The sequence below is a fragment of the Panthera leo genome, chromosome D3 (genome assembly GCF_018350215.1).
Source record: "Panthera leo isolate Ple1 chromosome D3, P.leo_Ple1_pat1.1, whole genome shotgun sequence".
Lineage (NCBI taxonomy): Eukaryota > Metazoa > Chordata > Mammalia > Carnivora > Felidae > Panthera > Panthera leo.
The window spans coordinates 88,389,723-88,401,061 of record NC_056690.1 but is presented as its reverse complement, the minus strand read 5'-3'; the positions used below and the strand labels follow the sequence as shown (position 1 = coordinate 88,401,061).

Here is an 11,339-nt window from a genome sequence, read left to right as displayed (position 1 = left end):
CTCCGACCTGTTGTGCCAATCGGGGAGGGGGTAGCTTTGCGCGGGACTAAGAGGGTGGCCTCCAGGGAGGAGGGGGGTTCCTTGGCGCTGCAGGCCCCTGCTCCCCGCGTCCCCTCCCCTCCCCCCCCCCCCCCCCAGCTTCACCTCCCAGTCTAAGGGTTTGGGTTCTTTGCCCTCACAGGTCCGCTGGCGCCCTTCGTCTGAGGACGACCCTGGCCTTGACCAGCAGAGCAGGGGACCCAGGCCAAAGGAGGCTTCCCCGGGCCCCGCGCAGTCCTGCGCGCCCTCCCGCGCTCCTCCGGCCGCTGCCCGCCGTCGCCCTCGCGCGCCCCCGCCCCCCCCTGCCCGGATGGCGGCGCCCGGCCGGGGCCCCCGAGGGCCGCCGCTGACCATGCCCGGGCGCCGGGGGGCGCTGCGCGAGCCGGCTGGCTGCGGCTCCTGCCTGGGGGCGGCGCTGGCCCTGCTGCTGCTGCTGCTGCCGGCCGGCTGCCCGGTGCGGGCGCAGAACGACACGGAGCCCATCGTGCTGGAGGGCAAGTGCCTGGTGGTGTGCGACTCGAGCCCGTCGGCGGACGGCGCGGTCACCTCCTCCCTGGGCATCTCCGTGCGCTCGGGCAGCGCCAAGGTGGCCTTCTCCGCCACGCGGAGCACCAACCACGAGCCGTCCGAGATGAGCAACCGCACCATGACCATCTACTTCGACCAGGTCAGCCGGCCGGCCTGCCGCCTCTCCTCCCGCCGGGGGTGGAGAGGGCGGGGGCCCGGGCGCGTGGGCTGGGGACTTGCAGGCTCTCCCTGCCTCTCCGCCCTGCCCTTGTCCTTCCTGCCTTTTCGAGTGAGCCCTCCTTGCCATTTCCCCTGTTCACATTGTAGCTTTTGTATCACCATCAGCTCCGTTCGCACTGGGACGACTGACAGTCCCTTAAAGCCGAGAGACCTGGAATGCATTCCCCAAAAGGAAACTGCCCATTTTACTCTCCTCTGGGGTGAGGGCTGTCGTTTGGGGTGGATGAGTTTCAGCCCCCCAGGTGGCCAACTTGAGGATTGAGCGCGTTGATAACACACCCAAAGAGAGGGTTCTCGATCAGAAACTATGTGCTTATTGCTTATTGGGGGATGGTTTGGGGACAGGATGCTTATCTTCAAAAAAAAAAAAAAAGTTGGGAAGAATGTGGGGGCAACAGCAGGGATGGCTATATAAATACAAAACAAAATAGAGTGTGGTTAGAGAAATGGAATAGATAGGAAATATGATACATGCATTGTAATGCGCAAATATACCCTGCCCCTAAATATTATATATAGTGTGGTTCTATAGATTAAGAAAAAAACAAGTAGGGATCAGTGACTTATGTTGCCCTAGGCCATTCCACTTCTCTTTCTAGGTTCAAATCACAAGGGTCACTGAATGCTCAGACCTTGGCAATCCCTTCTCTGGGTCATTGGGCTCAGGATGGGGGGTTGTGACCTTCGTCCTGTGCCCTCCCGTCTTGGTTACTGTTGTTTTTCAGAAACAAATGGAAAACCTTATAGCGGTTCCCACTTTACCTGCTCAGTCCCTTCCTTTTGCCACTAAAACAAAGGGCTGGGCTCACCAGCCACACTTAATTAACTTCCTTTCTGTTAACCGATTCTCACACCCAGTAAACCTACACATACCGCTGCCTCTTTTTAGGCCAGAGTATTAATTTATGTTCATTCTTGCTAAGGATTATCTACTTGAGGTTTGGAGGTTTGGGGGGGGGGTGGTTCTTTAATCTGTTTTTTTAATAAAATTATTTATTTTAATGATGTCCAGGTACAGTAGACAATAATGAAATGGGTATTTGCAACCTCTGTACACTATTAATGCATCCTTCTTCGTGCCTTATTATTAGCCATCTCCCGAGGTCCTACAAATAGTTTTCACAGCGTTGCTAATCCATCGTGTCATTTGGTGTGATGTAGGGCAAGACACGTTGTAGGAAGATTCTAATTTTATAGACACGCGAACTATGGCAGGGCAGGCTAAACGATGTTTCCCTGGCTCCCCAGGTAGGGTGTACGGAAAACCTGCTTCTCTGGGCTCCTTGGGTGTCCTCTCATTGACAACAGGGCCCCAAAGTTACCAGTTCCCTGAATGTAAACGGATGGAAAAGAGTTGAGGTCGTTGAGGTGGAGGAAACAGCCCCGAGGGTTTGGAAGGAGAATGCTTTATTCTCTCATAAAGTGTTGTAAGGCAGACAGAGAGAGCGCACAGGCTTGAAGAGACAGACAGGCGTTGTGAAGTACAAGGTCTCGGACAATAGAGCCCGGAGTGTCTGCGTGAGCCCGGCAGGCAGGGGGACTGAGTGGCGCCCTGAGCTGTGTCGAAGAAGCTGGCTCCAGGCTTATTTCCCGAGTCCTTACGGCGCTTCTCAGGGGCAACGTCCCACACGGCTGGGGGATTGCACATCATTCATCTGTGATGAGTGTGTGAGAAATAACAGCAGAAGGTGTTCAGCTGAGACTCCTTTTCTGAACAGATGACAGGATCCCTAATCTCGGGTTTTGTTGTTGCTGGCTGTCTGTTTTAAAAGCCCGAGAGCACCGAGGGGGGCCGTTTGATGATTTTAACTGAGTTGTGCATTTGTGTGTGAGTAGGAATGGGGACAGGATCCAGACAGAGTGGCCAGATTCTGCCTTAACCATCTGAAAGGGCACTGGGTCATTATGAGGGGTCCTCCACTCTTCAAAGTCTGCTTATGGCATTGTAACACCCTCATCCCCCCTTTTGTTTGAGAGAAGGCGGCTGCAGGGTCACGTGACCTCGTATCCTCCGGTTAATTTTGTCATTAGTCTTGCAGACTCCCTCCTGCAGTTTGAGCTCGGAGTATCCAAGTGCTGCCTGCACACCGTTTGCTTCCTCAAGCCTTTCTGCATGACATCATAGCTCAGCCAAGGGAGCAAGCGCACGGCTCAGAGGAAAGTGCAGGGAATCAGCTGCAGCCAGGGTTTGCCTACCCCCGTGGGGTCTTCCACTGAGTCCCCGAGATCCAGAACCTCTTGGGCGCTGCCACGGAGGGTGCCAGGGGCTGGGGACACGTGGGGACAAGAACCTCACACCGTCCATTCTCTCCCGGGCTCAATGGAGTGGAGTTCCAAGCTTGAGAGGCTGGAGGTTATCTCATTGAATTGGCTTTGGTATTGATGACCCCGTGGCCCGGTTGTCCCCATTCAGTCTGGCGCGGCCCTCTATTTCTGCGAAACTGAACTTCACCTCGAAGTCCCCAGAATCCCACACACGTCTGAACAGACTCCGTTTTGCTCGTGTCCTGACCTTATCGTCTTCCGTTCCTCTCCCTCGCCCTGGCCCTCACCGCGCGAAATGTGCACGCACCTTGTCAATCCACAGGCGAGATACATTTTTAAACATCCTTGTTCATTGCGATCCATGAGGATTCTTTTCCAGCCCCTTCCCCATGCAGGGCATTTTACCACCAGCTCCTCCCCCCGGGGGCAGCCTTGGCTTGCTGCCTGGGCGCTGGCTTGCGGCTCGGCGGCTCCTGGAGCACCTGGCGTCGGTGGGTGGTGTTGCCAGTCTGGGTAAAACAGATGCTGAGGAGGGGCTTGCCACGTTTGTGCTGTATTCCCTCTTCTCTTTCAGGTATTAGTAAATATTGGCAACCATTTCGATCTTGCCTCCAGCATATTTGTAGCACCGAGAAAAGGCATTTATAGCTTCAGCTTCCACGTGGTCAAAGTGTACAACAGACAGACCATCCAGGTGGGTAGCTTCCAAGCTGCCTGGACCCTTCCAGCGTCGGACTACTAACGCCCCGTGGCCACAGGTCCTGGCGCCCCCTCTGTGACCCCGCGCCAGCCAGGGAGCTGGCTGACCCAGGGCTCCGGGCTCAGGGCCTGCCTCGCGTTCTGGGCCAGGCCCTGGCCGGGGCTCCCCTGGAAGGGGTGGGGCGCGGGGGAGGTGAGGACAAGTGCGGGCAGGTGGGGTCCTGCACGGTCTGCTGACCTTTACCGTCTGCCCTGCAGGTCAGTTTGATGCAGAACGGCTACCCAGTGATCTCAGCCTTTGCGGGGGACCAGGACGTCACCAGAGAAGCCGCCAGCAATGGTGTCCTGCTGCTGATGGAGAAAGAGGACACCGTGCATCTCAAACTGGAGAGGGGCAACCTCATGGGAGGCTGGAAGTACTCCACATTCTCGGGCTTCTTGGTTTTCCCTCTATGAACACAGAGCCCCCAGACGGTGGGGAAGTTGCGATCTGGACCCAGGCGTCTGCCCTTCCGAACACCCTGAACTTGCCAGAACAGGACCACTTGGTTCCAGCCTCCTTCAGACTGTTGAGGTAGAAGAATGATTTCCTTCTAAATCTCCAGTATTTTCTTTGCATATCGGCCACTCCTCGGGAACCTGGCTTCTAATTAGTTTTAGACGACGAGGTCTTAAGGAGAAACGAATTTATCGATTTGAGCAATTTGTACCTGTGATCGTAAAGTCAATACTGGATTTTATTGTCGGGGCCGTTGACTTCTCTTCCTTTTGTTTGTACGTTGTATTGTTGCCCCACGCGAGGAGTGCCGTCGATCTCCAGGATGGATTGCAGGTCGCAGGCGGGGCTCAGAGCAAGAGCCCCACGAATCACCACCTGCCGGATAGTCCTTGAAATGTGTTCTTTGTGTGTCTGTTCCGCCTTGAGGAAAAGAACGGCTTCGCTTTCATTCTGTATCTGCCCCCGGGTGGACGGGAGGCCTCGGGAGGGGGAAGGGGACATTGTGAATCTGTCAAGAAGCGCTTTATCTGGAGAAGCAAATTTTGCACGATGGGACTGCGACTTTTGCTTTGTATTGTTTACGTGTGTGTGGGTTTTTTTGGTTGTCGCTGTTCTTTTTTTTTCTGGAAAAGCTTTGCTTTCTTTCCACACTCAGCTCTCCCTCCTTACCCTTACTTCTATTTTTCGTCCTGGGATGGGGGAGAGAAACATATGTCGATTTCTTGAATGAGACCAAACAAACAAAACAGAAACATACCTGTGTATTTTGTTGTGGATGAGACCGCACCAAACAGAAGGTACCCGTATCTCAGAGTCCAAGTAGCAGACGGACAATTCTGCTTCTTTCGAAGACATTCTCTCAGATGCACCTTTAGAACTAACCAGCTGGATTGTTGTTTGTTTTTTTTTTTTTCTTTCTCTCTCTCTCTTTTTTTTTTTTTTTTTTTTTTTTTTTTAACGCTCTGGAATACTTTACAACTTGATGTTCCTGGGTGGCCTGAATCACGTAAGAGAAGCATGGGAGCCGTAATGACCGAGTGTTGTAAACACACGCTTCCCTGGCCCAGCGTGCTTCGGTCTTCCCAGCTGCCTGTCTTCATCTGTCTGTGTCCACCCCTCCGTGAGTGCATCCGGATCAGGTGTTTCAAAGCCAGCAGGACGGGCTACTGTCCTCCAGGATCCTCCTCTGATCCTCCAAGGAAAGAGGCGTGTTGACACTCTCTGGGAGCACCTGGCGAGAAGCCACCTGGAAGTCACAGCGGTTACAGGTATTGGCGGAGGCACCCTGGGAGCAGTTTTGCAAAGCCTTCCTGTTTGGGCACCTTGTACAACAATAGCGTTAAGACGCGGCTGGGAGATGATGGGTGCAGGGTTCATAGGCCAAGGAGATGTTGCTAATCCCAAAGCAATCCAAGAAGAGACCTCACAGCGGACGTTAATTTGTCTTTTGTGTAACACTGTAACCAAAATATTGATGATAAAGAGTCATAATTTAAGATTCAGAATAAATGGGTTTGATGTCTGGCTTGCTCTAACGCCTTCCAATTGTCTCTCGACTCCTAAAATGTGTGCAAGCGAAGGCCAAGGATGAAGGACTTGGGGAAGGGAAAATGCACACCGTACCTCTTGAAAACACACACTCCAATGCACACTCCCATGTGGAGATCTAGCCGTGGGTCTAGATGGAGACTGCACACTGAAAGACATTTCTATTTATACATATGTATTTGTCACCCAGGAAGGTTTTTGGGAGAGATATTATGGGAACCAGACAGCTAATGCTTTATGGACAGGCAGTCTGCTTTTATCACATAGAATTCTTGATGTGGTACAAGGTCCAATCCAGTATTTCAGTCAGAGGGCATGGGTCTAAAAGACACTGACATTTCAATAGGGCATCAGTTGTTTCTAAGATAGGTATGAACATGGGGAAACATTGGCTTCCATTTTCAAACAATAAATGCAGTGAGGATTAGAGAAATGAAAAAAGTATACTTTGATGAAGGCTCTAAGTTTTCCTGGTCTTAGATGGACAGCATAATAGGATACTCAATAATCTAATTAATTTGAATTGAAATGCTATCACATTTTGTTAGGAAAAAAAAAAAAATCAAGAAACATCAACCAAACATCATTTTGGGTATTTTGGCTCTGTGATTAGGAGACACGCTTCTAAGTACGGGCATTGTTTATTAATGCTGATAACACCAACAGCTCGATGCTAGCGAATATTTTTCATCTGTGTCTTACTGCCTTTGGTGAGTTAGTCCTCTGGTCCCTCATTTTTTTCAACCTTCTGTTCAGTGTTCGGTTTCAAACAAGCAGCAAACTTCATTAGCGGATCATACCGCCCTTCGGAGATTGAAAAATATATGAGTACTTGTTATTTTTATTGCTTACTAAAATGTAACGCATATATTTGTTTGTATTTACAGTTTTACTACATACAGGTTGTTATTTGGTTATGCTGTCTAATAAATAAGTTATTGAATCGATCAAGCTAAAAAGACGTATATTTCAGGAGTCTGTTTTATATTAGGAAAACAGCTTCATCCTGTTGATTCCACTCCTGTCATTTATTTATTTACTTACTTATTTATTTCTGTTTTGAGCTGGATGCCAAACTCTGCATTAGGGAGAAGCCATGACAGTCGTGCTGCCAAAGTCATTTGTCACCTGCCGTGACAGCTGTGCGGGTTGTTTGGCTAAGGATCTTTGACGGAGGTGAAGTTCCTGTGTGTGGTCCATAAAAATATACATCATCCGAGCAAAATTTGAAATGTGTTTTCCTTTAATTGGGGAGGAAAGACTGACATCTGGAATATACACCATCTGATCCATGCTTCCCTGGCTCCGGGCCTCAGTTTCCCCATCTGTGGAGCCAGTTCAGGAACCCCCACACCTCCTGCCCAACTCACGAGGCTATCGTGAGGTCACAGGGACACTCTGTGAGGTCTACAGGACACCGTGGTGACCAGAGGCATTATGTGGCAGGGAGGGTGTTTCCAGAAAGTGAGATTTTTTTCAATATGCAATTTATTAAAAGTATTTAAAATGAACATCCGACAGGAGGACACTTTTATGTGAAAGTAAGTTTCCATATTCCCCACGAGCTTATTAAAATGGTAGCACTCCAGAAGTTTAATTTGATTTTTAAGAATGATGATAATAGGACTATGTCAAAATCTATGCATTTTCACACTAACTCAATTCTGAATTATGTTCTTGCACTGTCCTATGTGGCTCAAGCCCACCTTTCTACTCCAGCATGCGATATCCACATTTTACAAAAATATAAAACTAATATTTTTAACACGAGGAAAAATTGAGTTATCAACATTTTGGCATTATAATAGCGAGTGGGTCTAGCTGACAAATGTTAATCGTACTAAAGTGTAAATGCCTTTAAACGATACTATTTTTTAACTTAAAATCTATTCTAATTTGAAATATGACCCTGATTCAACTCTACGTCCTGAGAAACTGTATTTACTATCTATAATTCCTGAACCCTTTTTGCATCTTAATATTTTTTTATTTATGTACTCATGCATCATGAAATTATTTACATTTTCAAAGTTTGTGATTACTATGACTTCTTCAAGCAAAGGTCATAAAAGGCCATCAAATATTGGCATGAAAACTCATGGAATCCTATAGAGATTACATATTTACTTGTTTGGGAAAAAAAATGTTGTAATTTTTTTTTTTTTGGAAAATCTAGTTATATCAAGCATCAGAAGAGTTAAAAAAGATACATAAAAGCAAACCAAAACCTTTCCTGAATCCCTAATTTCATTTGTATTAATTGGTATCGTCACATACGCAGTAACATGTATATCATTTGCCCATAAATACATGAACAAGTACATCTGATTTTTATCAGTGAATGAAATAAAATGCGTAGATTGGTCACGTTCCCCTGGAATCTGGAACTAGGTGAGGGGAGACCTTGATGAATTCCTTTATACAAGCAAAACAAAAGCACGGGCTGCTTCAGCATGTCTCATACGTAGCAAAAGGAGCAGAGAATAAGCTGTCAATTTGGGTCGTGGTTTTGTAATCTTTTATAAGGAAATGAATATTGCAATAAGATAATGTCAGCGTGAATAAGTAGTGCTTACATTCCTATAGCATAGGAAGTATATAATAATCTAATGCACATGAATGAGAAGCTGTTACATTACATTGAAGGTGGTGTATATAAAAGTTAGAACTCATAGAAGCAGGTGACATAGAATTATTCTAAAGGTTCGTCCGCGCACTCTGTAGAAACACTTGTAAAAAATGTAAAACTAGATTAACCATAACACTACAGTGAGTTTTTCTGTTTTCCGTTGTTTCCATAGGAATTTACTTGTCAAGGGGACTCACACTTTGCTACTAAAATAGGATATTGCAAATATATTTAACATGTAAGATCAAAGCCTATAAGTTCTCATAAGACTCTTAAAATTAATTTTCTTGGCATTTAAAGAGCATGCACACCAAAGAGAGTGGAGGAAGGTAAGCTACAATTTCCATTTTGGTTTTATCATTTTACATTTTTTGTGCTCAGAATTTTTTTTTTTAAAGAAAACACTGTGAAGAGGTTAACTGCTAATGGCCACGTACACTAATCAAGTACGTTTATGTATTTGCCTAGCCTTTTAAGACATAATTTTTTTGCGGGGAGGTTTACTGCCTTTGAAGATGGAGAGCTACAATTCATTCACCTTTAGATATTTTAACTGTCTATTTGTTACCTAGCTCTCTGTGATGTGATTGGTCAGTCCAGTCCTCACCCTCCCTTCAAAAATAGAAGAAACATCTTTTCAAAATTCCTTTAAATTAGATCCAATGAATATCAAGTTTAAAAAAACATACGTTTTTGTGTAATAATATTACACCAATACATGAATTCTAAGTAAATGAGCTTTCTTTCCATTCCCAAACCCAGTAGGGTAACTTGAAATTTGTGAGGGCAAAAGCCGTGTGGTTTTACCTCCCACAGATAATAGGAGCTCTGTTTTGTCCTCCTAAGTGGATTTTGCTGTGGATTTCCATCACCAGAATCACTTAAGTGTCTATAGCCTCATAAATCATCATCTTCAGCAACTCGCCCACATACACTCACTGTGTAGTGTAAATGAGCTCCTTGACAACTTAATTTGGAAAAGAAATCTTCATTCCCTCTTCTTAATGCCTCCAGCAGGAACCCCCCGGGGTTAGGACGCTGCTTTGCACTGGAGCCATCCTAACACAATGGAACCTACTTAGTAATGAGCCACCACCAGTTTTGCGACCCGACGGCTACGCCTTAACTTTTATTATTGCCCCCTCGTATTTTTCAGGAGTGCTCATTTCTCTTGTTGAATTTGTTCCAGGTGGCAAAAACAAAAACAAAAACAAACCCCGCCCGAGATGGAAAGTGTGGAGAATGTTGGCAATGCACTGGGGATGTGGGACTCCTGAGTATTTTGCTTAAGTCTGTTTGCTCTTAATTTTTCATCTTAAAATGCTTCCCTAAATTTCTTATGCTCTTTAAAGACCAGTAGGATATGGAGCATCCTCCCATCTCCTTGACTTTGTACTATCTATGAGCTTTTATTGTGACTCTGGGTACTTTGCTATGGAACTGACTTAAGAATAATATTTTAAATATAACCAAATTAACCAGAAAAATTGGCAAAGATTCCTTACTACTGAAATTCCTCATTTGCAATGTTTTTTGACGTGGTTTGTTTTTACAATGTTTTGCATGGATCATAAAGATTCCTAACAGCTTTCAAATTAACATTAAAATAAATATAAATATTGAATTAAAATCAATATTTATCTTTGAATTGCTAACATATCTTTTTTTTTTTTTTGCAATCATGTAATTATTAGGTCATAAGTGGTATACTTTTAGAGAGACGTCTATCACTGAAAAACAAATACAGGACATGAAAATGTGATACTATCATTTTTTTTCATATTCCCAAGCACCATGTAGGGATACTGTAACATAGTTTCGTTCTGGAACTATAAACTTTCAGTGGAAAAGGCAGTTACATCATTGATTAAAAAAATCCATTCTTTTGTGGTCAAGGTGTAGATGTTTCCTTTTCATTCCATAACATTTACATATTGCTCCTTAGGGGCTGGATAGCGTGCTTAGGGATGATGATAGAAAAATAAAGACACACATTGTGTGTGCCAAGAGTTTGCAGTCCTCGCTAAATATATAGCCTGGAGGATATCCAGGGTAAACTCATGGTGAGGGGTAGGCTGGGGTGAGCTTAGGAGGAACCTTAGAAATTGGAATGCGTGTTTACTAAAGTGAAAAACATTTTTCACACATGAAGAGGAGAATGCTCTTTGGGTGTTGACATTGAATACACTGAACATCCATTAATCTTCCGACCAAAAGGCTCCCCGCGACCTCTCCTCCCACGCTGAATGTGGTTGGGTATTTGGCAGACATATGGCAGACTAGGGCTCATGAGCCAACCTTGAACGTACTGAAGTGGAATGGGACAGATATGGGGAATTTCCATTGTTTTAACACATGAAGGTTAAGATATAATAGCCCTTTTTTTTACAGTTTTATTTCTGTTTGCCTTGTGTGGTGAGTTGCTGGAGAAGACAGAAGGCATGCTAGAATTAGTCAAACCCTTAGAAGATGGATCTAAATCAAGACACAAGTAAGGCATGATGTGAAGTCCATCACAAACAGAGCTGGATGGAGGACCTTATCTAGCCTTTTGGCGTATTTTACAAGCTATTAACCCAATGAATACATTGGGACGTTACTCAATGTCTAACTTAAGACACAAAAAATAAACGTGCAATCAAATTGCACTGGTAGAAAACATGAATTGTGTGTGTTTTATTAGCTAATCACAAATACGTGTGTGTTTGTGAGTGTGCGAACATTGAATATAAACGAATGGGTGTAGCCACAACTTACCTCTGTCAAAATGCTTCCCATGTGCCTCCAGCTGTGCCAGCACTGAACCCTTGCTATCAGGGAAGAGGGAGGTGATACGGACTTTGCTTTGTACGTGGACTTACTTCTACTAACTCACCTCAATTCTTGGGCCTGTTTCATATTTTATTTCTTGTA

The 11,339-nt window shown here is 45.7% G+C and overlaps 1 protein-coding gene and 1 long non-coding RNA gene across 2 annotated transcripts; both read left to right on the top strand.

Moving 5' to 3' along the window:
* Positions 1-349: 349 nt before the first annotated feature.
* CBLN2 (cerebellin 2 precursor) lies at positions 350-4,365 on the top strand. The gene is made up of 3 exons (XM_042911091.1): positions 350-706; positions 3,626-3,745; positions 4,009-4,365. The coding sequence occupies exons 1-3, from the start codon at positions 350-352 to the stop codon at positions 4,204-4,206; spliced, it is 675 nt and encodes a 224-aa protein (XP_042767025.1). The 3' UTR covers positions 4,207-4,365.
* A 2,877-nt stretch (positions 4,366-7,242) lies between these two features.
* LOC122203907 lies at positions 7,243-11,091 on the top strand. The gene is made up of 3 exons (XR_006195395.1): positions 7,243-7,338; positions 8,599-8,755; positions 10,818-11,091. It is a non-coding gene; the product is annotated as an uncharacterized LOC122203907 (long non-coding RNA).
* Positions 11,092-11,339: the final 248 nt, after the last annotated feature.

What these genes read in the sequence shown, in the direction of transcription:
- CBLN2 (XM_042911091.1), top strand. Translation starts at nt 350, where the DNA reads ATGGCGGCGCCCGGCCGGGGCCCCCGAGGGCCGCCGCTGACCATGCCC. An exon ending in TGACCATCTACTTCGACCAG is followed by an intron (nt 707 to 3,625) that starts GTCAGCCGGCCG and finishes CTTCTCTTTCAG; the next exon opens with GTATTAGTAAATATTGGCAA. An exon ending in ACAACAGACAGACCATCCAG is followed by an intron (nt 3,746 to 4,008) that starts GTGGGTAGCTTC and finishes TCTGCCCTGCAG; the next exon opens with GTCAGTTTGATGCAGAACGG.